The sequence below is a fragment of the Aythya marila genome (assembly GCF_965140915.1).
Source record: "Aythya marila genome assembly, chromosome: 22".
NCBI classification, from domain to species: Eukaryota; Metazoa; Chordata; class Aves; order Anseriformes; family Anatidae; genus Aythya; species Aythya marila.
In genome coordinates, this window is record NC_139063.1 from 1511705 (window position 1) to 1539402 (window position 27698).

At 45.8% G+C, this 27698-nt stretch overlaps 1 protein-coding gene across 1 annotated transcript in view; it reads right to left on the minus strand.

The window, feature by feature from the left end:
• CSMD2 (CUB and Sushi multiple domains 2) overlaps positions 1-27698 on the minus strand; it is a 286785-nt gene that overhangs the window by 56544 nt on the left and 202543 nt on the right. The window contains exons 28-40 of the mRNA XM_082777291.1: positions 26522-26660; positions 25800-25987; positions 19098-19292; positions 17999-18115; positions 15620-15733; positions 15344-15439; positions 12732-12935; positions 11969-12093; positions 8635-8731; positions 7339-7443; positions 3791-3909; positions 3627-3696; positions 804-920 (exon numbers count right to left, since the gene is read on the minus strand). Coding sequence (XP_082633417.1) covers positions 804-920; positions 3627-3696; positions 3791-3909; positions 7339-7443; positions 8635-8731; positions 11969-12093; positions 12732-12935; positions 15344-15439; positions 15620-15733; positions 17999-18115; positions 19098-19292; positions 25800-25987; positions 26522-26660 — 1686 coding nt within the window. The remainder of the gene's footprint in view (positions 1-803; positions 921-3626; positions 3697-3790; positions 3910-7338; positions 7444-8634; positions 8732-11968; positions 12094-12731; positions 12936-15343; positions 15440-15619; positions 15734-17998; positions 18116-19097; positions 19293-25799; positions 25988-26521; positions 26661-27698) is intronic.

The window sequence follows — 27698 nt, forward strand, 5'->3', positions numbered from 1 at the left end:
ATTAATGCTGTGTATTCAGGTTGTTGGAGATCTGTGCTCTCCTCTCCCTCTGCCTGACACCACAGAAATTATGCAGGCAAACACAGTGCTACACCAACCCCCTTCTTGCCATACTGCATCCAGCCAGCACAGCTGGCAGGAGGCTGAGCTGGAGTTTCCCTTCCTCAGCAGCTCACAGCAGCCATGCAGCTACACCTGGAGGAGGAAAGTTAATTCAAGAAGTCCAGAGTCAGCCCTTCTTCCAGGCATGCAATACTTCCAGCGCCTGGCAATCAGGCACCCTGCTGGGGCTGGCCTGGAGAGCAGCTGAGCTGGAGGTGTGCAAATCTCTCTTACTAATGGTTGGGGAGATCCTAATTTCTAACGTGATGATGGCTGCATGCAATCTACCTCATGTAGGATGTAGCCTGACAAAAGCTTTGGTCACCTTTCACGTTTATAAAGGGAGGAACAGCTGGTGATATTTTTTAGGCTATTACAAACTGAAGTAGTTCAAGATGGGGAGGTACACAAGTACGCTACGGGAGGGTGTTATGGCTAATTCAGAGGCATACGTACTAATCTATATCAAGCTGTTACACTCCACGGTGACCTGTAACCACCTTTTGAAAAAGTGTCAATCATTGCATAGCACCATACAAATGCACCTTTAATGGAAAGTGGGATCAGGATGTCAAACACCAATTTCTGTAACTCATCTTGGCCAGCAGAGCATCCAGCACTGGCCAAGCACTACTGAACAGGGTTTCTATCTTCCTCTTGTCTCTTTTATGATAGCACCAACCCCAAACCCACTGTCTCACCAAACCCCACTGGCAGCAATATCCTCCAGGTGCAGTCCAGATTGCTGGGGTAGTTTCCTGGGAACCCTGGGCTCAGGAGCACTCCTTCCATCTCTTCTGCTGTTCCTCCACATTGGGCTGTAAAACCAACAGTGTTAATGGTCAGGACCACTTGCAGGTCTCTGTATGGCCACAGGCAGCCAGCAATATGGGAATTAAAGACATAAAAAACCTAAGAAGAGGAAAAAAAGGACAGACTGCTAAGGAGCTAGCACAGATTTTCCAGGCACTGAATGGCTGCATTACTAATGCATGCGCCTTTCTCCTGTCCTCAAGATAAAAGCCTCGACCCAGAGATACCGTGCTGGTGATCGCAGTGGGAGAGACAGATTTAAGCTGCAAGATGGATGGTCTGCTGCCTTCGTAGACACCATAACAGTGCACATCATGCACACTGCGCTTGTTTGAATTTTTAACCACCGCGAAAATTGTTGTGGAGACCCAGAGTGATCTTATTTTGACTCCAGTTACCTCTGCTTTCTCTGGTTAACTGACCTACCTTGACTGCTATACTTGTCAATCTCCAGGCAATTACCGATAAATATAGCACAGCGTGTTTGCACACTGACTGAAGTAAATTCCCTACCAAGAAGCAGTCCACAGATGACAGCACAAAATATGTTTACAAAAAGCATCACATGAAATTTAAGCATAGATAGCATCTTCTCAGGCTTATCTGGATGACCTCTACCTTGTTACGGTAACATCATCCAACAGAATACACCCAGGTGCTCTCCTAAAACAGCCTGACAGCAGAGGTATGGATTCTCTTTGTCCAGTATCTCATTATGTGTGCACTTGCTACTAACGAGGCTTTTCCCAGAAGTTCTTTCTTCTTCCCCTTAATGGCTCTTTAGTAGTACCGCTTCTGAATTATTTAGGAGTCAAGCATCTGGATGAAGTGGACAGAAAGAAAACCAGCACAATGCCAGGCAAGCAAAAAGTCCTCTGAGCAGGGGAATGATGAAGCCTGCGTTCCTGGGTGGCTGGTTGGCAGCCACTGGGGGTCTGGGCAGTGTTCAGACAAATTGGTGAGTAATTAGCTCAGGACAACAAGCCTCAGCACTGCCTGCACAAGGTGCTGCTGCACTCCACAGCTCCCACAAAGATGCTGATCACTCACGATGATCTGCACTTGGCTGCAGAGATGTGGCTATGCACCTCTGAAGCTGGATGACCTTTTTCAGTCAAGTGTGATGCAGGCTAAGAGATAGGAACAGACAGGTGGACGGGCGTTTGTCCCGCTGCACTTAGTCGTGACTGCCCAAAAGCAGACAACCCGAATTAAATTGCACCCGTGTTTACACGCTGTGACAGTGCCGAGCAGATGCAGCCTGGCCAGGCAAAATCCTACTGATCTGAATGACTGATGCTGATCAAAAGAAGAAAAAAGAAAACTCCAAACTGGCAGCTGCTCAGATAGTCGTGGACCCTCGGTGCAATATTGGGATCCTCCTCCTCCCTGCTGGAGTCTCCTACCCTGATGCTGAGCTGAAGGGCTTCTGGTTTCTTTTAGAGCAGATCCCATGGGCACGAGTCCTTTAGCTCAGACATTCTGCTCTAACTGTCTCTGTACTTATTGCTGGCCTGCAGATCATCAGACGAGGAGCTGTTAGCTCTTATAATTACTTTAAAGCAAAATGATGTAAGCTAGAACAGCAGGAGCCTGAAATAACTGTTAACTAAAGCTATTAAATGCATAAATGTCTCTCTCAAAGCTGTAAAATGTGCAATATGAATATTAAACATCTAGATTTGCTAAAAGCAAAATACTGCTTGAAAATAATCCAAAAACTCCAACAAGTTCCCTTCACCTCTGTTGTCTCTTCTTCTGGGGCTTGCTTCTGCCACCGAGGAAATCAGCTGCCCAGCCCTATTCTCCTAAGGCCTGAGATGCTCAGCAGGCTCAGCCCTCGTCCTCAGAGGCTGTCACAGGCAAATGGCTGTCTTGACAAGTGACCTGGCTCTGCCTGGTCACACAGGACCTGTTAGGCACCGAGGTGAGGACAGCGAGGCACCAGGAGGTGCAGTTTGGAGATATTGGGAAGAGAACAATAAAAGATGCAGTTTCAATGATATCAAGATGCATTTAAAAACAAACAAAAAGCAACAACAAAAAAACAGTCTGTAGATCTTTGCTTCAGATGGGAAGAAAAACCCTCAACCCATAAAGACTACCTGCTTCCAGTATCAAGAAATCTCAGGTTTTCCCTTTAGAACGAGTTTTTGTTGAGGAATCCATTTTTTATATTTTAAATTTAATATTTTATCTACATTTTAAACAATTAAAACAAAGCAATCTGGTTGGCCCACAGGGATGACTGCTGAAATTTCCCCTTGCAGCAAATGAAGCCTTTCCCATGCTCTGTCTCCCCTACAGAACAAACCTGCATTTCTCTGACTCAGACCTTCACAGAGCTCCTGTTCGCCCTGCACCTCCAGCAGCCCTCAGCCAAAGGGATCCATCTGAAATAAAACTTAGTGTACTGTGCTCCTGGCTGCTGGGCTGCCCTGCCACCATCAAGACAAAATCACCAGCATGCTCTGGTTTATACGGCCACTTTTAAAGCCCCTTTATACGATATGGACAGGAGACCAGGCTGAAAACTGGGGCGCATGAGGAAATGGGGAAGGTGAGGAAAGCTCTCAGAGGTCCTGCTATAAGAGTACAACTGGCTCTGTCTGGGCAATGAACTTCTCCCCATTTCATCAGCAGCCAATTTAAACAGGTTTTTAGAAAGGTGTTATAAATACCAGCCAGATAAGAAAGAAAAAGAGTCCTACCAATGCAAAGTGGAGGGGGGTAATTCCAGCGCCGCACAGTGCCCGGCATGCACGAAATGTGAGAGTGTCCCTGAGGGAGAGAAAAAGACAAAGTTTGAGGGTCTCTCTCTTTCCCAAATGCTTGTTGTCGTTCTTTTTGTCAGAAAAAATGCAGTCTTCAGTACCTGGAGGGCGTAGCCTGGTTCGCACTGGAAGGAGACGACGTCGTTCACTAAATAGCGCTCCCCGATCTTGAGGCCGTTCCCAGGAACGGGGGGCTCGGGGCAGCTGGACAGACCGACGGCTGGAAGGGAAGAGTGTGGGTAAGAGCAGTGAGTGCTGCAGGGAGCAGGGCTGAGTACAGCCTGAAGGCAGAAGGAATGAAGTGCACACCTTCACTTCACCCCAGCCCCCTGATGACCACCAACCTCCACCACGGACACGGAGTGGGAAAGTCCCGGGGCCCTTGGGTTCCCCACCAAGATAGCCCAGATGTATCCCATGGTATTCCCTGGGCTGTAGGGTATGTCCAGGACTCCTAGTTCACATCCAGTGAAGACTGGAGAGGATGCAAGAGGGAATAATCCGTGCTGTCCCTTGCTGGCTGAACTCTGTTTTGAGCCATGCTTACAATATAAAGGATGCGCTGTGTCTGTTGCATGCAATTTGTGTCTTCCTGGGCAGAAGCTGCCCAGTTTCATTCTCCTGCCCTCCTCTCCCTCTGCTCATCTGCAGAATGAATTCACCATGTGATACAAGCAGCAGCACGCGAGGCCAGACTTTGACAGAGCCTGTACAACAGCCCACAAAAATTTCATTCAATCCCGTTTCCATCTGAGCTACAATTACAACTGGGAAGCCCAATTAACAACTGCTGCAAGCCCAATTAACGGTCCCAGCAGCCACGTGCCAGGTGATGGGCTCTCCTTTCCATGCATGCCACCACCTCATCCTTCTGCAACACCAAAAGGAGATAAAAGGAAGGCAGGCGCCTGCAGTCACCTCCTCGCCACCACGGCTCTGCTGCCTGCCAGCGCCTCCCTCGCTCTCTGCTAGCAGCTGCCAACACCAGATAACCTCCTGCATCTCTGCAAGGGCTCGTGCTCTGCTTAGACTCAGTCTGGAGGCTGAGCCGAAAGCAGATGAAGAAAAGAAACCTGAGAGGAGATGGCGACTCTGCTTCGGAAATCCAAGTCGTGCTTCCCAGCAAGAAAATGTGCAATCCCTCCCTGCACATGGCTGAAATGCCTGACCTTCAGAGGGACAGAAAGCAGCTTGAAATAGCTTCCCTTCAGATCAGTGGCCACTGAATTTCACTCAGTCCTAAATTCTTCTTGCTCTGCTTTGACTCGTAAGTGTGTAGAGATAAGAGCTTTGCTTGAGGAGTACAGTAAGGGAGAAAATAAACTGGTGTTTCAGCCCATCTCTCAAAACTCCTTTGCCGAATCTCTAACTGAACAAAGGGTAAAACTGGGGACCAGAGCCATGAAATGCCAGCTGTATGAGCAAAGCAAAAATGGTATTATTTCCAGCTGCCCTGAAAATCAACACCTATTAATTTTCTCAGCAAAGAAACCAAACAAACCTGGCAATCCCAAGCCTCAAGAAAACCTGAACCTGATTGTTGCACCAGGGTAATGCAATCCTCAAAGAGCTTATCGATTGAAACAGTAGTGGGGAAGAAAAGGTTGCAGCAAGAGGATTTCTGTAACACACACTTCCCAAGCTCCCAGGGAGTGCTCTGGATCACACTCTCCCTCCCAAACCCTCTTGGTTGCCGTAATTCTGCTTGAGCCATTAATATGCAAAGTTTCCATCTGCAAACACACCAAAACCTGGAAAGCTCAGTACTAGCTGGCCCTCTAAAAGCACAGGCAGTCCCTGCAGTCAAGCAGCTATGCTGTTTCTGGAGATGTTTTACAAAATGAAATGCACTTTCAAATCTATTTGCCGCTTTGGAAAAAATAAACAGAACATTTGTTGGCTTCGGAGACGTACACAAGATTTGTGATCAGAAGCAATTGGGAGAGCCGGTGTCCAGCAAGAAACAATTATGTTTGCATTGCCCCAAGGAAGATTGCAGGAACACAGATAGCAGTTCCAGCACATCGCTCCTCAGCTCAGCATCACTGCTACCAAGGCAGGAACAGAGCCAGATCACCAGCACGCGTTAACCAGTCCTCTGAGAGCTGCACACAGACCAGCCTAGCTCCTGGCCCCATCACACCCGTGTACAGTACCCTGCGAGTGCACGAGCCTGCTTGCTTTCCTGCCTGCTAGCTAAACATTCGATTTCGATGCGCTGAATAGAGCTGAGGGCTGCCATTCTGCACCTGCTTGCCTGCATGCTGTCTGTGCTGCTGCTGGACTGCATGTAAATAATTCAGCCAGCCAAGAGATAACAGCTACCATCACTGTGACCCACGGTGACTTGGCTACGGCACACCTTTCCTGAATGGACATCTGCTCCAACAGGGGGAATCAAACCACAGAACTGGGGGGAAATGACTTTTTAGCATCTAAATCCAAACCTAGCAGACCTTTCCATGGAGACTTTATTTGCCATGTCTTCCAATTTCAATCAGAATTGTTCTCCTATCAACGAGGATCTTTTAAAAAATATTGTTTCCATACATCAATGATGATCTCAGGTCAGGATCTGCAAGAATGCAGCCTTGCCTTAGACCTGCTGGAAGCAAAGTGCTGCCTTTCTGCTGGGACGCTGGCGTAATCCCTTACAAATGAACCCACCGAACTGTCCAACGCAGAGGAGTCAGGACAATGCAGATGCAGGTTAAGAAGGGTAATTCCATACAGCAGTGGGCATCAGCAGCAGGCAACATCTCCAGCAATAACTGCTGCAGCTCAGAATGATGCCCTGGTAGCAGAGGCAGCTGACATTGTCCTCACCCATAGGACAGGAGCAGAGCCTGCAGATGGAGGGGGGGTGATTACCTCCCCTCTACATAGCACCCATCAGACAGCACCTCAAATATCGTGCCAGTTTTGCTCCCTACAATGCAAGAAAAAGATCAATAAAGTGGAGCAAGCTCAGCAGGAGGAGGACCAGGATGGCCAGGGGCTGCAGCGCTTATCCTGTGATGAAAGGCAGCCCGGGGTGTTTGTGCAGTCTCCATTCTTGGAGTTTTTCCAAAACAGACTGCATAAAGATGCAAGTAATCTAGTTTTATCTCATAGCTGACCCTGCTTTCAGCAGGAGGTTAGATGAGATTACCTCCTGAGGTCTCCTGAAGCCTGAATTATCCTATGAAGATCTGCCTAGTCCTGTATGCTGCCTCCAGCAATGACCAATATCGAATGCCTAGGAAGGACTGCAAAGAACAGGCAGTTCCTCCCAGTCTCTGGCAAGCATCATTTTAGACACTTCGTGAGCTAAGATTACAGCACTGTGTTGAGCAGGCCAACTCCCCATGAATTTTTAATACTTTGGCTTCCACAGCTCCTGCTGTACTACAAGACAGAAATCAAACAGCGCTGCCAAGTGCATCAGCAGCAAGGTGCGGGTCACTCTGTGACCCTGCTGCAGCTCTTCTCCATTTATACTCCCTGCCTCTCTGCAACTTGAGGACAGGGAACCACATATGTGTGGGGGCCCTAAAGCTCACTGCCCCTTCCCCACGATACGCAGCTTCCACTTCTATGAGGCAACAGCTCTGTAACCACTTCCCCATTGCCCAGAGGAACTGAGAGATCAAGGCTGCATTGCTCTTACTTTTGTATTCCAGGTGAAAGCCAGCAGCAGAGACGCTGATATCCGAATAGAAATGCAGATAGAGCTGGTTTGAAGTGCTGTTCAGCAACGCAGGCACTGTAGTTCCTGGGAAAACAAGAGGTGCACAAAGACACTGAAGAGGATTCTTTTTTCCTCCTCCATATCCTTGGAGATTTGCTGCAGAAGAGGCTGAGAACAGAAAGTCCTTTAACTTAACAAGCTCTGCTGGTTTTGATCAGGTTCTAATGAGGCCAATTGAGAAATACCCAAGGCCTCTCTGCAATGGCCTTTTCAAAGTATAATGATGAATTTCATCATGTGAAGTTTTGCCATTCACAGACCAGACCTACTAAAAGCACCGAGAAGGGAACTGGTGAACAGAAACTGTGTGGGTGGAGCTCAGGTCCCCTGCTAGGTCCAGATTCCTTCTCCTGCCTCGTTTCCTAGAAGCTGTTGCAGCAGCGGTCAAAGCGGTTCTATCTGAAATCCAACGCTGGGAGCAGTCTGACAGTCTTTATGCATGATTGTCCTTACCAGCCTCAAAGCACTTTGATTCCACGTTCTTTCAATGAGAAAGAATCGGGGCCATCGTTTTGCAAGTGGTTCTGCTATTTGAAAGCTTCACAATGCTTTTGGGCTGCTTGGTACTCTCCGCTCTGCCAGAAGCTCCATTCCCCTGTGTTGGGCAGGAGAACGGTTCTTTTGTAGCCCTGATTCCGTTTTGGTGCCAATCAACCAGGTCAGGTTAACCTGCCTGTGCAGTGGTCTGAGCAGAGAAAAGGCTCTCCTGCAGTACGATGTTTTCCAGCAAGGGTGAAAATAGTAAAGAAAAGCTTAGAGCAGGTTTTCATAACAGAGAGCTACACACACCTCACTGCTGCTGCAAGAGCTTGAAAATGCTGGTGATTTCCAGCATGTGTACACCAATGGAAAGATCGACAAACCTCTCCAAGGTCACCAGCTTGCAAGTCAAGCCTTATCCACAGCTTTTATAGGCTGGTGTCTAGCCTCATCTCTATTTCCTTGAAGCAGCTGATTTCTGCAGTATCCCACCCCAAAAACACACAAACAAAGCCTTGCTTCTAAGGATCTCTATCAATGTTTTCTGCAGGCAATGGTCAAACTCCCAGTTCAATAGAGCATATGATTCCCTTTAAGCACATGCTTAAATCTATTCCAAGTTTTCAAGCTCTTAAGCATATGCTTAACTTTATGTACGTGCTGAAGTCCAGTCGGTGTTAACAGGAATGAAGTTTGCACTGATGGCTTTCACTGAACACGATGCTGAACACGTACCAGAGAAGCTTCCCAGCATGGTGGCTGTGTTATCTCCTCCATCAAACACTTCCAAGGAATCCCAGTTCTGCTCAGTGACAAAACTGATCACCTGTATCTGAAGTGATAACAGAAAGTGATGGAAAAAAAAATCTGCAAGTTCTCGATAAAGGTTTCAAACACTCAAACTTTCTATGCCAACAACCTTAAAAAAATAAAAATAAATAAAAATTAAAAAAGGCTTTTAAAAGACAAGACAGGAGCATAAATGGCTTGTACAACTTGGCCCCAAACAAAAGGCTTCATTTCCTCACATGTGTCACTGGCCACTGCTGCCTGCTGGTGGGTTTGGGGAGAAAGCTGCAGCTTTGGTAATTCTGGCAGGTAGATGTCTTTTTACTTCCAGCCTTCACACATCTGCTTATTAGAGGACCTCAACACTTCGTGGTCTCTTTGGATGAAGATTTCCTACTAAGCCTAATGCTTCTGATGTGCAGTGGTCCCGTTGAATTCAATAGAGCTACTCCCCGAAGCACAGAGCTCAGCAGGACACGCTTGCTGGACTGAACACTTTGAAAGGGACTTCAATGCACCACGGATCTGGGCTGCGAGCTCACACGTGTACACACACCCTCCCCTCTTCCCTCTGGAAATTCAGTGAAACCCACCCTTATTTCCTTATGTTTTTATGCTGTATTTACACAGTTACTCCAAATATCTAACTTGCTTTTGTCCTGCTGAATATAAAACACACATACACACACACACAAAAAAAAAGCCCATTATTTCTGCCATTTTAACCTTTTTCCTCCTTTATTTATTCCGTATAATAAAGCAGGCTATAAAGTTCCTGCAAAGTTTTCATTTTTTTCCCCAAAAAAGGAAAAGTTCAACTAGCAGAAATTGCAGTGACCCCTGCAGCACCATTACTGATCACACCAACCACATCAATATCTTTCAGCCTCCGTAATTACACCCCTATTGTGATTTACGTTATTGAAGGAGGACGTGGACTGAGAACGTGAGTTTTGTTTGCTCTTACATTTTTTAAATTATTTATCCCCCCCATGTACCCAACTTAACGGAATAAACATTTTTAAGGACCTAATTCTAGTCTGACATGTGGATTCACAAGGGATCTGCATCTATTTACTGCCATGTATATAAATTAATTCACTCAGGAAGGTTTGCTAGAGGAATGAATAATTCATGGCAGAAGTGCTAGCTCGTACACTGATTACATAAAAATCTTGCTAGTGACTCGCTGCTACTAAGAAAGCTTTAATTTCACCTCCTCCTCTGATTTACAGCTGTTTAACCTTTAATTGTTGTACAAAATGAGGGTAAACTGATGCTTAAATTAGTATTTAATAACTCGGAGCATGCTGCACATGGCAGCGGGTGACCAGGGACGCTGCGTGCAGGGTGAGCTGATCGTGGTGGGCCAGGGTTTGTGGCTGTGGCTGGCCAGGCTGCAGGCACACGGTGGGTCTGGCTCCATGGCCATCACCTGGCCTCTGGGCTGCCCCCATCTCCACTGTGCTTTACTTCCCAGGGGCCAGCAGCTCTTCTCACACCTCTCTCCCCACTAAAGACTTGCACTGGAAGTGCCAGATGGGGTTTGCTGCAAAGGGAGAATGTCCCTGCCTGCCTGCCTGCTTCCCATGGTCCAGTCCTTCACCAAAACCTCTCCACTCTAGAACTGGAACGTGAACTTCAGGCTTTGATGATGTTAAAGCTCACCCACAGGACACCCTTTTTGTTGTTCTCTGCTTGCTCTCTGTGTTACACTCTGAAATATCTCTTTCTCTTGCAAGAGATCACATGTAGCAGGGGTGGGAGAGCCTTTAAAACACTTCTTTGACATTAGGTTCTCCACTTTTACATGTGAGAACTGCATCTGCACAAGCAAAGATGTGAGAAACAAGTACTTAGGAATAAAGACATGCTTTTAGCAGCCTGCTGTAATACCTGCTTTCCTCTAAGCTCAGCAGACATATGCAAAAACAGCTCCACAGGCTGAGAAACTAGCAGCAAGGGTTTGAATTCAGAACACAGCAGTGCAAAATACAGACATCTATTTACATCACTTTAAAAATTAAGTGAATTATCACCTCCTGATCCCAGGAGTGCTGAGAAACTTGCAAACTGCATCAACTGCTCAGGTGCTGGGCTGAGCTAAAAGGATCCTCCTGCCATCTGGGGGTTTGCACAACGGCTGAAATTTCAGACGAGCAGGAACAAATTGACAACAAGCTCTGAGGCTTTTGAAAACACTGTGCTAAATGGCTTCAAAAACACACAGGAAAGAAGACTTCTGGACTGGATACAGCGCAAGCCCAGTGAAGGGCACGAGGTATTCCAGGCTGGTGATGTTTTGCCAGGTGCCCATGCAGTCCCCAGGGCCCCAGCATCGCTCCCACCAGCCTGGCCACCCCATGCCCAGGTTCAGATCTGAGTTACGATGGTGACACCAGTAAGAAGCCCCCCCATGGGGGAGCAGAACTGGAAGCCAGCAACACAGAGCTGATGTTTCAAGAAAACTGTTGAGAGAAACCCAACTGCTGTGTGCCAACAGCTGCGAGCCCTGCAGAGAGAGAGGAACCCACCTACAGGCCTATTAGCCAAACACAGGATGGAGAAATAAAAGCACTTAACGAACAAAGCCCTTGCAGACAAAGTGGTGTAAAGAAGAAAGAAACCCTCTGTTAATGAGGTGTGTGGAAGAATGGATCTATTAAAGAATCCATCTCCTCTGCATCAATTGGTGTCAGCGCAGCGCATGGTGCAGGGTGAGGCGTGCACGTGCTGAATGGGAGCGTTATCTAAGGTTTGGTCGCTGATGCTGGGCTTAATTCTCCACATCCTCAAGCTGGCAGGACTATTTCTGCAGAGAAATGATAAGGACCACAAAAAGCCTGGAGAGACCGCGTTTACCTGGAGACAATGAGCAGCAAAGCTGTAATTGTATAATCATACTGCTGCAACTCTGCTGGCATAACAAATCCACACAGGCACTCCAAGCAAGCAACTCTTCCTCGGTATAGCTTACAGTGCTTTCAACATCGCATAATTAAGCAGTATAAAGATATATGCCCAAAATATCACAATTATTTTGTTACACCAGAACAGCCACATGGCTCCGCTTATTGCCCATAGAGAGTGCCTCCAGGAGGCAAAAATCCATTGAAATATTACGCACTCATGGCAGCTGCAGTGTCAACGAATGGCTGATTCCAGAGAATTACACATTCTACCCATCTCAACTCCGTAATGTGCAGCCTCTTTAAGTGCACTAGATGCTGTGTTTTCTCCTCTCTCCATCATGCTGCAGCGACAGCTGCTAACGCCGTACCTGTATTCCTGCTCCTTCGGGGACTGTTATCTTCCACACACAGTTGAGGCTATTCAGGTACGGCTCAGGAAAGCCCGGGGAGAGGATGGTGCCTTTGCGTTCAGTCAAATTTCCACCACATGGCACTGGAATAAGCAAAGAAACACTTGAACATGAAAGGCCTTGGCTTTATGCTAGAACATTCTCCTTGAAATATCTGTCTGTTGACAAAAAAGCAAGCAGAACTGGCTCATGATTGCAAGATATGATTTGCAGGGATAATCTCTTTTCAATAACTCTCTCATATAGCTTCTATCACGGGCAGCAAGCAGGCCTTAACTGGGGGGAGCACTGAGCACATCAGCCCAAGGGACTCATTCTTTAGGCCTGCTCTCCTCCAAAGAAGGTGAAAGCAGTTTTCAGACGGATTTTGTTTATACTAGCTGCTGTCCCCAATGTCAAAACCAAGTATTGGACCAAGAGGCTCCTTCCCTAACATTTGGGGTTTGCTGTTTGTTCACAAACAGGCCTGGCTTTTGGATGTACAAGGTAAAAAAATGTTTCTTGGGTTTTGTTTTAACCATCCCAAAGTCTCCTTCTCTGGAGATATTCAAGGCCCGTCTGGATGCCTACCTGGGCAACCTGCTCTAGGGAACCTGCTTTAGCAGGGGGGCTGGACCCAACGATCTCTTGAGGTCCCTTCCAACCCCTACAACTCTGCGATTCTGTGAAACAACATCATTTATTTTTATTTTGCTGAACTGTATTGCCATTTGTCACCTACCCACACAGGTGGGCACAGAAACGTTCCACTGTGCCAGCGCGCCGGGCATGGTGAGGCACTCGATGCTGCGGGCGCCCTGCAGCGCGTAGCCGGCGCTGCACTCGAAGCGCACCACGGCCCCCACCGCGAAGTCGCTGCCCAGCCGCCGGCCGTAGCGAGGCTCCGGGACTGAGCTGCACTGGGTGGCACTGGTCCGAGGAACAGCTTGCGGGAGAAACCAGCAGATGAGGGTGCAAAGAAAAAAAAAAAAGACAAAACATAAGAAAAAAAAAATTGTTAAAGTGTACCTTTGGGAAACTTAAGTGTCCGGATTGTAAGCACTCATCAATACAGGAGGAAAACACAGGTTGCAGGTGCTGTGGCCATAAGCTCTGTGAGGACAGGGCCAGCTTTTGGTTCTGCACTTGCACAGCACGACCTGTGCCAGGGCACGGTGAAACCCATGGACAGGACGAGAGTGGGCAAGCTCCGCAGCCAGGCAGGACACCGGTACTGAATGAAGTTACTTTTCCCTCGTCATGTTAAAGATCCAGTAAAAGTAAAAATAACACACACACCTGATTACACTGGACCCCAGAGAGTGGCTGAGTCCAAACATGACCGGTGAGAAGAAAAAGCAATAGCAATTCTCTCAAACTTCTGTCAATTCAAGTGTTGCTTGAAATAAAAGCAGCTAGGACATTACAGAACCGTGCGTTTTTCTAAACAGGAGATTGTATGCCTTCAAAAAGCTTACCACCACATCAGAAAGGTCATTCCTACATAGGGAAACCGAGGCATTCAGCAATGACTTTCTGAAAATTGGCTTGCCTATAATGCTAGAGCCTCAGCGGAAAGCACTATAAGGTTTCTCAGCTCACTTGGCCTCTTTACTACAAAGGATGACAATTTTAAACAATCTTCTTCATGTCAGGAGAGGGAAGAGAAAGAAAAGGGGAATTTAAGTTAGGATGCTGCATCACCAACTGTTGAAATTGCCTGCATTCCTGTTCAGTCCTGGAAACAACAGCTAAAGAAAGAAACAGCCTGACAGATAAGTGAGGGGAAATACAAGTCAAAGAAGTGTCATCGCTGAGGAAAAAAAATAATTCATATTTTTCTCTGAGTTGCTTTACAATTTATTAGTGTTTAATGCCTGAGTTGCTGGGATGGGGGAAAATGTAGCGATGATGAGCACATTAGCTATATTGTTTGTTTGATTATCATTTGATTCAGCAGATGAATGTCAAATCATGCTATGCTTTTATTTAACCCATGGTGCCTTTGACTCCTCCAGAAGCCACACACGCGATGGCTCTCCTACTGGTACGTGGACAGCCTAGGAAAGGGGAAAGTGAGAGGCTGAGCTGTGAAACATGTCAGTGGCCTTGGGAGGGGAACAGAGAGGCAGAAAAGGTCCACTCATGACAATGCTCTACTTTGGCCACATCCAAGATAGCCAGAATATTCATGGATCTGTGCCACTGCTCACATAGCCCCAGTGCAGCCATTTGTGGCTGATGAGCATGTGCTTGGCCTCTCTCCAAACCACCAAAACGATCTCAAATGTGTGCTTGACCCTTCAGCTCCACTCTCCAGTTGAAGCTGCTTTCAACGTGCTGCTTCAGGCTTCCGATGCCTTCACCTCAGGGGAACCTGCGATACATCTGTATGGCTGGGTGGGGGAGGCTTTGGGAGAGACAGAACTCATTTGTACAAAAATGACAGTAAATGCCATTAGATCCTGGCAAGACGAGTCAAAAATAGGCATGCCTCTTCCTTTTACTACTGCAGCAGTCACTGAAGAGTGTGCAGGAAGGAGGAGGTAATCTTTTCTGATTTCATAAAAATCCTTGTTTTGGTGAAATCTTTAACAATTACTATCAGAATTAATTGTTTTACAACAATTAGGCAGAATTTTAAAAAGAATGGATCTCAGTACGCTATGAAATCCCAAACATGCCTTCACCCCCAGAGAAGGTACAGGGTACCCTTGCTGCCTTTCACAGTACACGTCAAAGTTTGACTGAGCCACAACTACACAAAGCATGTGGGTGAGAAAAACCCTTCTGTTTTCCCCCTAGTCTGCACATCACTTTCTGTTTACTACTTTAAAATCTCTAAGTGGGACTCGCCCAATGCAATGCAAGCTGTTACCAGAAAAATCAAGGGGCCAAAGTATGACAGCAGGAGACCTAAGCCTATGACATGCAGAGAGGAAGGATTGTGCAGAGCTGCTAGACAAGTGCTCAGCTGCTTACACTGAGAAATGTGCTAAAATGCCAGTGGGAAAACCTGCTTGGGTATAAATCCCAAGAATTCACTGCGTACTCAGGGCATGACTCAATGAGATACTTCTGATACTAATCCTGAGATGTGTGAGGGTTGAGGACTGAGTGAAAGTGGAAGGTCTGAACATTTAGTACCTACAGGAACCAAAGAAACCTGCAAGTCCCTTGCTATCAAAATAATAATCTTAATCTCCTTTGGTATTTCCTGTTCAGAGAGAGAGAGTGCAATGACCCACAGATGTTGAAAGCTTTTAATGCTGTCCACAACACTTCAAGATGTACTTTTGACTATTATCTCCTAACACCAGTTGAAAGACATCTCCAGAACACAACCATACTCACCTTGGTAGACGAAATGAAAACCTTTGGCCGTAGACTGACCCTTGGAACTAAATTTGATGAGAATCTGGTTGGTGGTAGCTAATGGGAGTGATTCACCTAGGTGAGGAGAAAGAAGAAAAACAGAGGAGAGAGAATACAGCATTAGCTATGCAAGTGGCTTGCTGAAGCCTCTCTAAGGCTTGCACCCAAAACTGTTTTGCACTGAGCAAGGTGTTAAATAGCAGAGTGTGTTTTTTACCTTACTTTTTCCAGCAGCAACAGGGATGGGTCCCTTACCTGTATGAGAGCCTGAGAGGGAGCTGAGGAGCCGGGAATGCTGGTTGGGGCCATCGTGGACTTCAATGACATCGTTGAGCGCCGTCTGGAAGAAGGCAAACTGCCCGAAGACCACTGCAAAGAGAAGGAGAGGCCGTCAGGGTGGACAGCGCGGTGAGCAGTGCTGCAGCCCATGCACTGCCAAGGTCTGGCACTGAGACATTTCAGCTTCTTTTATTTCAGGAGCTTGGCAAGGATAAAAAGGGCCTGACTGACAGCCCTGGAAGATGGGAGCCCTTTATTTATCCACAAAGTCAGCACAGCAGAAGCAGCAACCAGCCTCCCCCGTGTTCACTTGCCAGTAGGCTCTAACACTGATTCATAGGCCAAAAAGAATTGTTTTATGAATCATCCTGTTTGCCTGCCTACATAACACAAGGTATGTAATTTCACCAACAGATAATTATTATTTATTATTTGTATTGAACCTCTGTCGTGAACTGGGCTCTTGTTGGGTTAGGTATTGTACAAAACCTGAACAAAATAACAGTCCCTCTTCTGAAGAACCTAATTCCTAGATTGAGCCTCTCTGGTCAGGGAGGACCACTGCTAGGGAGAGAGCACACTCACTATTTTATACACAGTCAGTCCTAGGGCTGTCTACAGAAACTGCTAATAAGTAAGCCATTCAGTGCTCTGGGTCTCACTGCATACATTGCAAATGCACTTTAGGAGCAAGCAGAATTTATAAAAAGGGAGAAAAAAATAATGAGGGATTAAGGTGTTTTCTTCTTTTAATAAACTAGTGCAAAAATTCTTTGTTTATTTATCTTTATTTTTCAGAATACAATAAATGCTTTTATTCCCCTCCCAAATCTGCCTTTCTCCCCCCATCTCCTCCCCTAGCTTCACATTTTTAAGTTGTAAGTGCCCAGTTGCAGATTTGCAAGCTGAGAGGTCTCTTGCTGTGAAATTCATCATCCACCGAGCTACAACATTTGTTTCCTGCACATTCAGGTTTCCAGCACAGCTTTGATGCTGGGAACACTGAAAAAGTGACGATAGCACACCCTGACGCCTGCTGTCCACAGAATCAGAGAAGTGAAATAGAAGGGAAATGCATAACATTTGCTACTAATGGTTTTCTGGTTGTTTTTAATGAAGCTATTGAAAGGTAGCGGGTGGAGAAGAGAAGCTAATTTAGCTGTCATCCTACCGTAGGCAGAATTCACACTTGCAGATCAAGCCTGTCTAGCCCACTAGGTATTTTGTTTCTTAAGACAATATCAAGATCAGCCAGAGTAAAGCAGGTTAAAAAGTGTAAAGTGTAAGAGAACAATGTTCTATTTCATCAGTTAAACCCGGGAACTTGGACATAACCTAGATCCATACAGCCTGAAGGGCAATTCGAGTGAAAGAAGCTTTTAACTGAAGCCTGAACACAGTATCCTTATTTTGCACCTTGCAATAATCTTAGCAAAGGAAATCATAAACAACTGAAAAGGCCATAGGGACTGGCTAGAGCTAGATCGATGTAAAGCACTGCGAAGCTGCACCAAATAACAGAATTTAGAGCCTGACCGGGCTGTCAGTGCAAGTGGTTTTAAGGAGCATTAAATTCCCTTCAAATAAGAAAATATGTTAACCAACACTAATACCCATCGAGCTAGCTGACTCAAAAGTTCCTAGAATGTCCATCATTCTTTTATCCAACCTCTGACCAAAATGAAGTGGCATTGGAGTCTATAAAAAGCACGATGCTCCATTGAAATGGGCCCAGCTTTAACGCACATTCAGGTCGCAATTCAGTATACAGACTGCATGAGCAAACAGTTGCAGAACATGAACTCATTGAGCATGTTACCGAAACACAGATTTGGAGCTGTCAGAACTGCATCTACTAGCAGGCTCTCCCTCAGCTAAAAGGTGGTTTCCTGTGATCTGTAATTGCACTGTATTCATTTAAAAGTGTACCACGCACAGGTCATGGGGAAATTACAGGACAAAATAACGTCAACAAATAAACTTTACTCAGTTAGTATGTGTTTATAGCAAATACATTTTGTACTCTCTGCTAGCATTAAGCAGCATAATTTATTTTTTGCTGATTTCTCAACTCTGCACAACTGGATACAGTGCAGGAACTGGAAGGAGAATAACAAGACTATATTTTTTTGTTAGTTTTGTGTTTTTCCTCATTTTTGATAATTTAGAAATTTAGAAAAATCTTTACTGACCACAACGAAGTATAAGTAGCATGCAACAGTGCCACTAAATAGTTTCCAATCTCCCTTATATTTATTTACATATGCACTTATTCTACTGCTTCATCTAAACAAACCCAAACAAGAGCCAGTAAAACAGATTTTGAGGTGTCTGAAAATCTGTCAAAAAATATACCGTAGTCCTTTGGCACAACGATGAAGTACAAGCAGACTTGTCCACTGGTGTAATTCTGGGGGTAATTTGGAGAAAGGACCACGCCATCTGAGCCTGTGTACTGACCGCCACAGGGTGCTGTAAGAGAAAGTCGAGAAGAGATCACTGAGTGTACCCTTACCAAGCCTGCCATGAACCATCAGCCTTTTTCCCCACTGCTTTCAAATCCATCTCTGCCCACGTTTTGTAATTCCGCGCAGTGTCAGCTGCCCCGACCTATGATCGATTCCGTGCTTCAGGCATTGCAGCTCTTGCTGCAAGTTCTTATTAAGAAAAATAAGGCTTATCCTAACCTGAGTTCATGCCTGCTTCACATTTAATTATTAAGACCACGCTGAGGCTAAGGGATGCCATGTGTGGTGTTGTAGCTAATGGGTGATTTGCACTGCTCTCCACCGGCTCTTGAAGCTCAGGGCTTGACAGAACCGAGTCCTGCTCCTTTTGCCCTCTCTCAGCAGCAGGAGCCTGGCTGCAGTGGGAACAGCGCTCCCCCCGCCAGGGCCTTTCGAGCCAGAGATCTCATTCCTCCAGTCATCCCAGACTGACAGCTCTCTCTTCTGTCACTTCTTATGCTAAGAAGGCCTGGCTGCAAACCCGTCATTTAAACCATTTTCTCATTAAGCCAGAAAATGAAACAAAACAAACAAAACCCCAACACAGAACCCCTAAGACAAAATTGTCTGTTTTCTCAGTAAATTATGACCCTGCTCAGGAAAGCACATGCTCAAGGGCTTTGATTAGCAGGGATTAAGTTGAACAGATGTTTAAGTTGTTGCATCCTACCCTGCACTAGGGAAACAGGTTTTGCTATGCACATAGCTGCTCTGCTCAGTTTTCTCTCTATAAAATGAAGGTTCAAGAATCGTCATGTAAGTCAGCTTTCCCTGACCCCAGGGTGTTAAAAAATGGAAGGATTATGAAACACCGAGAAAAACCATCTCCGTCCCCTTGCAAGCATTTCTATACAGAAGTAACAACAAGCTTTGCAACTGGATAAAATGCTGAAGTATTTTGTGCTAGGCAGATCATCCTCTTCTCGCCTTTTCCCCATGGGCCTTACCTGTACAGGTGGGTCGAGGCTTGTTCCACGTGGGTTTTCCATCTTCTCCCATTATGCACGTCAGCGTGGAGACTCCTTCAATATCATAGCCGCCGTCACAGTAGTAGGTAATGGTGGATCCCAGTTTCAGGTCTGTACCCACCCGTGTACCGTTCTTAATTGAGCCAGGATCAAAGCAGGACTCCCTGGGATTTTCTGTAAGATGAAATTGCCAAGATCTTTACTGGTCTGACAGAGCGGTTTTGTCAAATTGTGGACAACAGCACATTTTTTCTGCTTTTCTTGTCTGGGAATCTCACTTAAGCAGATTACAAAGACCAGCACTGTTTGCAGGGTTTAGATTTCAAGCATTCTCTCATGCTGCTGAATCTGGGAATTACACGGGTCAAATTCTGGTGCAGACCATTTGCTGATGCTCAGCTCCAGCTCCAGCACGAGCAAGAAGGAAACCCTCACTTCATACAAATTAACTGGTACCCAAAATCCAACCAACAAGGCAACATCTACGCTCTGTCTCCCTCTTTAACAGGAGACAGGCTGCAAGAAACTCTGCAAATTAGGGCATATAAACACAGATTGAACATACAACATATTTCAGATGTGCTACATCTGCTCACATTATCTCCTTGGCACCTATCATGCCAGTATCTAAGAGCTGTCTGCTCTCACCATGAAAATACATCGTGCCACGTGCTAGCTGGTTGGTTCTCCAGATGTGCAGCATGGCTGCAATTATTGCAAAATGATTACAAGCAGTTAGACAAAATGAAGACATTTTTCTCTCTGTTCACTATGCCCTGCAGAGTTAAAAACCCCATTTACATATGAAAATTCCAGTAAAGACTAAGAGCCGTCAGGACTTGGATATTTCTTTCCTTTTTCTGAGGGCTTTTTTCTTTTTTGCCTTTTTTTTTTTTTTTTTCCTGCATGAAATATAATTAGAGGCTTTGATTAATCCTGCTCTTTTGTCATTTGGAAATTGCTCATTAAAGATGAGGGCTTTTCTGAGAGCAGTGGGTCTGTGAACAATTATAACGTGTTTAAGCATTAAATCATGGGCTTTTTAGTATTTGGGGAGGGGTTGGATGGGAGAAGGAGAAAACAGTCAAGCCCCCAGATCTTGCTTTTGTTCTCTCCTCTCCCCCTGCTTTGTTCCCAGTGAAAAACAGGATTAGCTTTATGGTTTTCTTTACAAAATAGCTGTCCAACTGGCTAGTGATCCAGGTAAACAGGGCACAACAGGCTGTTTTTCCCTAGAAGAGCAGTTCCCAGTTCTGGGAGCCACATCCTGGTGAACCCTCAATGCTCCTTAGACACCATCACACACCTCTGTCATCAGACCTTAAATCAGGACCGTATGGCTCCGTGAAGTCACCTCACAAGCTGCTTGTGGCCTGGTTGTGGTCAGTGAGTGACCCGTAGGCAATGCCCCTGCTCTCGAAGGAGATAGAGCCTAAGGGGCAGTGCTGGGACTCCTGGGCTCTCTTCCATGCTTGTGTCTGGCTCCATGAAGTTTGGACAAGTCGCTCTTCCTTTGATGCCCAACCAGAAAATAGGATGTTCCAGTTTATCTGAGCCTGGGAAGATACACACATGTGCCTAGAAGCCTAATTCACACCATGCTCAGAAGAGAGCTTTGATACTGAGAAGATTCATTGCAGAGAAGATTCAGGTTTTAAGACAAAAGAATTCAGTCTATGTTTTTATCCCATTATTGGCCGTGTGTGATCTGATGGAAGGTCCTGCTGAGACACCAGCTAGACACGATACAGAAATTTTGATTGTGATGAGTAAGATATGAGGACCAAAAAGCTTGGTTTATTCACAGCACTGGAAAGCAAAGTCCTTAGTGTGTGGGTCAGCTGGGATGAACATATTCTCTCCTCATTCTTCCTCATGCTTGTGACACGTCAGCTGCAGTTGAAGTGAGCAGGCAGCCCTTACCATTACAGCAAGTCCTAGGAATATTCTGGCACAGACTGGTCACCACAACCCACAGAGGGGAATGAATCACTTTGGGCATGAGGGCACTGAAGATGAGCGGTGCAGTTGCAGAGCTCGGAGTTCCCTTCAGCACACAAGCCATTTACAAGAGTCAATGCTTCATCTACATGTCCAAAATATGTCTTCACTCTGCAAGCTTTTACTTCTCGGAATTGTTAATGTTTTAGACCCTTTCATACAAAAGCTGCACCCAACGGCTTTCTTATGGCCACTTTCTGCCTCTCTTGTTATTTTGCACAGCCTCACTGCCTTTCATCTAACGAGCTGATGCAGCTTCAACCTGCCAATCAGCCTCCCACCCAGCTGTCAGATGTCTCAGCCATGTGCTTGATCTCAGTCTCTGCTCTTGCTTTGAAAAAATCGTGATGTTCAGCACTGAAGTCACTCTGCTGGCTGCTGAAAAGGGGGTGGTGGCCGATTGTTGAGAGATGACCCCACTGCTTTTGTTGTGTTTTCCTCATTCTTGACTGTTTCTGTTCCCTCGAGGGTCTGTGCCTTCAGGGACCCCACTCACCTTGGATGACGATGCATCCTGACACTAGTCCTACGCAATCCTCCAGCTGAACACTCCTCTGCTGATGAACTGCCCCGATGATCCTCAACAGTAGGCTACAAAGGGAGGCAGGAGCTCAAACTTAAGGAAGTATTTGGTTGCGTGGTGACAGCAAGAGACTCGTAGAGGGATGTAGTAAAACCACAGCTTCCACAGCCTTTGATTTATTGGGCTACAAAGTGCTTGCTCATTTAGAATTAATGTTTTATGTTCAGTCACGCCCTTCAGAAATCAAGAACTTCACCCTGATGTCCCAATTAACAGGGAGTCAGGCTGCCAAATGTTTAGGAAAGAGTCAAGACAAAAATGCCATGAGAACTGGCTCATTAGTCCACAAAAAGAAGTTTTCTGTGATTCCCCTCTCCTTTCCCAAGGAAAGCTCAAAGCCTGCAGGAGCTCCTAGATGAGGAGGTCAGGCTTTTATCTGCGTGTTCAAGAACGGCTCCATCAGAGAGCGCTGGTCTGCCCAGCGCATCATGAGCTCCTGCTCTGTGAACATGTGCAAGCCTTTAATGAGCATTAAGCCTTACAGCAACACCCAGAGAAATTGCCTAAAAGAGTTTTTCACAGCAGTCACCATACACGGAAGAAAGGACAGATTAACATCAGGATCTCCCACGTCAGGTGCAGCCTTGGCACCCCAAACGGCGAGGCTGCTGCCATGCCAGGCACCAGGAGCACAGCCAGAAGTCACCCCAAGGAACAGAACCACCTTTCCCAAAGAACAGTTCTGTGTTTTCAAACTCAAGTTGTTTCCTATTTCTGACCTTTTTAACAGCAAGCAGTACTAGATGTTTTTAAACAGCTTGCCTTGCAACAGATTTTGCAGAATAGTGTTTCTGTGGGGAGCTTCCACCTTAACTAACCCATAAGTAATGCTAAATATATGTTTATATGCTCAGGATGGGCAAAATAGTTCTGGCAAAATAATAATGGATTTGAAATAAGTTTTTTTTTTTCTTCTTTTTTTTCCCCATTCCTTTGGATGGGTGAAAAGTAATCGGTTTTGCTTCATTTGCTTTCAATTTCACGCCTCTTCACTTTTGGCCTCTAACAGAAACAGGAAGCACTAAGAAAGCATGAGAAAACCGACTGCCTTGGAGCATCCGACCTGGAAACTCCTTCCCGCTTTCCACCCTAAGCATGAGGAGCCAAACCTGAATATGCAACTTGGGTCACATTTGGTATCAAACCACCAGGATGTGTCGCTTGGATGGAGGCAGGGACTTAATGGAGTTTGACCCACTTTTATGTCCATGACTGCAGATCCACAACACACACAGAATATCACTGGGGGGATAATCTGGGAAAAGCTCTCCAAATGACCAGCCTGCCTTTTACATCACTCATAAAGTGTGGTCTCAGTTTAAAAATATCATTATGAATACATGCAATGCCTCTCAAAATCTGTAGTTTGCAAGATGATGCAATGCAAACCAATTATTAGAATTCAGTCGATTTCCCAATGCGAAAAGATAACCCCTACCACACAGATTCATCCCCAGTCAAATTTAAAAGGGTATCTAGGAACACTTTCTGGCAACAGCAGCTTAATGGGAGACCCTCTCACAAAGGGGTCTTGTAAATCAAGTGGAGACAGTTAAACCTTAAGCAATAACTGGAACAAGAGACACATTTTACGTAGATCAGAAGCAACCTCCTGTATTCACGCTCTTGTTTTGTAACTGTCTTTCCTATTTTGTAAAGAACTTATCACCCTTTTGCTTTGGTAGACAAAGTGTTGCTGGGCTCTAGTGAATGTGCTATGAACAAAGCACACGGGTTTCAAAAAACCAGCATTAACTAGTGTTGCAGACAAGCACGTTGTTGAGGACTGTGATCACTTCCCAAGACCTATAACAGGGTGCCTGAGGAAAGCACTTCTTCCTTTTCAAAAGCCAGCCTCAAGCCAAAATCTACTTGCTATTGCTAAGTCACCCCAAAGGATAAATTCCTCCCCAGCTGAAATCCCCCAAACTATTTAAGTTTCACCTTACCCTTTGAACCAATCCAAAGCTTTGTGCAGACAGTAAACAATTTCAGTGTAATAATTTAAGAGTGCATGGGGGAAGTGCAGTTTTTTTACTAATAACCTTAGCTTGATTTTTCATTCTGCTGCCCAGCTGACAGCACATCATGGGTACAAAGCAATGATATGTGTTCATCTATCAAAAATCTTGCTGGTGTAGTACATCAGCGTAGCTAAACTGGGAAATTGCCTAGCCGAAGATCTGCCCTCAAACACCTTCCTATGGCATTGCTGCAGTCCCACTTCACTCTCACTGTCATGCTCCATGCAAAAATCAGCATAGTAAAAGACAAATTCATTCTTTTCTTACTGTTTTCTCCATTCCTCCTGGCCCCAGAGGACAACTTTCTCTTGAAGAGCCATTGCCCCTGAAACAATTTCAAATGAAGTGCTGAAACTGTTTGAAATTCACCCGACACACCATAGCTCCAGGCTAGCGATACAGTCCCAGTCCCAGAGAAGATGCAGGATTTCAAGGAGGGACTGACAGATGGCTGCTTTGTTTTTTTTCCACCCAAACACCACCAAAAAGGGGACTATGAAGCCCCTGGAATTAGCAGCATTTCACATACGACTGGCACAGGTGATACAGGGCATTTAGGGAGGCAGGGGCAGAAGCCTACGTGGGCTGCAATGCTGACCGAACACAATGAGGAGCTGAGAGGGACAGAGTCTTTGAACTGTACTTGGGATTCCCCGCTGGCAAGGAGCCGAGCTCGGCATTTGATTTTTCCTTCACCCGTGCTCCCCCCCCGCCTTGCTTTTCTTCTTCCTTCAATTCCCCAAAGTTCTATTTTCTGCTGCTTCTCAGACTTGAATCCTGGGCTCCTTTTAAAGCGCGGGGAAATTAATGAGCAAACTTAAAGCCTCATTCTTTTCTCCCAGCAGTTTGGCTTTGTGGGAAGTATGTAGGCGCGATTAACACTGTAGGAGTATTTAGGAGAAAAACGCATCACACAACAACCCTAATTTAATGAGATTTCATTTGTTAACTACTTTATGGCTACCCAAAAGGCATATGGAAAAGAAGAAAAGACCCGAGACTTAATCTTTAGTAAAATTAATTCTAATGAGGGCAGAAAACTTTTAATCTCTTGAATCTTAAGCAGTACCAGTTGTCTTCATCTTATTATTTCATAATTTCACTGCAGGGAAATTAATCTGTTCAGTATAAATAATAGGAATTGCCATTTCACTATAATTTAATCTCTGGTCAGGTAAATTCAATAGCAGGAGCTACAGACGGGATATAGGGTGCTGGAAAAGAGAATTGCCCAAGCACGTGGAGAAAGCAGCAGCCCATCAGCTCTCCAGCACAAGCCATTAGTGCTCCCGCAGCACACAGTTGGGCCAACAAGAGCCAACAGCCTGTTTCACAGTGTACACCATGGATGCAAAGCCATGTTTTATAGTGGCACGCATCCAGGACATCTGAAGCTATCAATGCTTTTTTTCCCATACAGCAAGCTAGTATATATAGGCCAGAGCAGGCTTGAAGAATCATTTCTTTGTAGCCCTGTTTTTTGCACCTCTTAATCCTTTTCTCTGTGTTGCATAATCATGGCTCATCAGATCCAGCTTTTCAGAGCACATTTTTCACTAGAGTTTGTAACAACTCCATTCTTCTATCTATTCTGTGCACAAACTAGTAACATGCTCTGCCAAAGCCTTCCTTTTGCTCCCTGTCTCCCAGAGCAGCAGTGCCAGGTCTGTCACTTCTCAGCTTGCTCCATCAACAGAGAGGCAAAAGCATCCAGGGAAAACTCTAACCACTGCCCATGTCTCTCACTGTTAGAGCTGAAGCCACAAAAAAAGTGATCCTCAGCCACACGACAGGCCTTTTATGCTGTTCTTATCTACCTTATGTCACTGTCTCTTCTGCCAGCCTACAGAATCCCCTCTCTGCATCTCTTACTTTTCCCCACTGTGCATATTCAGCAGCTTTGGTGAGAGCTGGAGAGGCAGCAGGGTTACTGTCTGAAGAGAGCTTTCCATAGCTTCTAGAGCTTCTCCCACCTGGTTCAGCTAGGTGGTCTAACCTGACAATAAATGCAGGTAAAATCTCAAGTACTTTGTTGAGTTAGTTGGGCCAGATGCACCCCTGGGCAGCTCTTACCTGTGTAGTCAATGACAAATCCAGTGTTGCTGACTGATGCATCACTTCGGAAAGCAAGGAAGAGGCTGTTACTGCTGCTCTCTATCCTCTCGGGTAGCTGGGAGCCATAAAAGCTTCCAATCAGGGGGCTGAGAGAATCGGGTCCATCATAAATATGAAGGAAATCATAGCCAGGCTCCAAACTGAAGCTGCAAAAACAAAAGGAAGAGTGCTTGAAGCATGAGCATGCTACAGCAGCCCTTTGGAGAAGAGAAGCTGTGGTATTGATGGGCTGCACAACCACACAGCCGAGAGACTGCTTCTGCCCGAGGCCAGCTCTTCCCCTAAGCACAGGACATTTCTATCTCCTTTCCTCATGCAAGGAGTCAAGGACCGGTGATGCAGTCCAGAGCACGTAATCTTACATCCCGTGAAGTCACAGGGGTTTCCTATCTTCTAGTTACATGGACATGTTCTTTAAAAGCCATGCACATATCAGGGAGGAGCTGCAGTTGAAATATGTGCACATTCTCCCAAATTAAGGTACCATTTGAGAACAGGCTACTGAGGACTATGGGGCCAGTCCTCCCAGGTTTGGTTTGGTTTCTCCAGGTAGATCACAACCCACAGGTTGAGCCACATGAACCCCGTGGCTCACCCAGGCAGTGCCCCACAGCTGAGACTCCCTCCCCATCCCCACATACAGCCACAGAAGGAGACCCAAACAGCTCTCAGGTACGTACATATTGAATACCAAGGCAATGACATAGTCAGGAGAGACGGTCAGCTTCCAGTCACACTCCTTCCCTGGCGGGTAGGGCTCTGGGTACTGCGGGGACAAGATCACTCCTGCTGGTCCTGTCAAGATACCTCCACAGGGAGCTGAAGGCAATCAAGCAAAGGGATGAGGCTTTGTCTTAGAGAAACTTTAAAAATAGCAGGAAGGGAGGGAAAAAAAAGAGAAAGGTGGATAGATAAGGGGACAGAGAGGCAGTTTGCAAGGTTGTCAAATGTTAAAAGATATGTATTGGAAGAGCTTGTAGCAGCCCTAACAGAAATGAGGGTTGTGTTCTTCCAGACAGGGCACGCAGAAAAGGACAACTAGGGATGCTATTACAATCCTCATGAGATATGAGGAACCAGAAGGAGAGAGAGATGCTTTTGTTGCATTTATTTAGGCAACTCCTCATCAAAGTCTGGACTGTTGCTAAGAAAGTGAAAACATGTTGTCTGGTACTAATGATTTGTTCGCGTTTATTACAGTCGCCAACACGTTAAATGCCAAGCTGATTGAAAAATCAATTATTACTTATTTGAGGCTGAAACTGCCTGCATCTGTGTCCACTGTGGCGAATACTCATGATTGATTTATTACTGTCAGCCTTTTTGCAGTCTCTTCATGAGGGTCGATGCTCTAAAAATTCCCCATTGCTCAGATCAATCCTCCCATATTTGGGATGGGGTAAGAGAAGGGAGCACGGTCTGCACTGATGGCAGGTGTTTGACAGTAACCAGACTAAAACAATGCAAACACCAAGTGGGAAATGAAGTAGTGTGGGACAGAACTAAGACAGCAAATGTTGGAAGGCTCTTCCATGGAGGTGTGTGCGTGTACAACTTGTGGGCCTTTCTAAAGCCCTCCTTGCAAATACACAAGAACCTCCAAATAACAGGTAAAATTTTGCTGGGCCGTACTAGAAGGATCACATCAGAGAGTAACCTAGAGATCCTTCTCCAAGGCCCAAAAGCAACTACTTCAGTCAAGTCCAGCTGCAGGGTACTGCAGGAACCAGGAACTTCCATCCCTCTTGAATCACAGCACAGATCAGCGAAGAGTTTATCTGAAGGTCACGCACAAATAACTTGGAAGAACAACAAGCACGTATTCTGTGTCCAGTAGCCTTCAGGGAGCATTCCTCT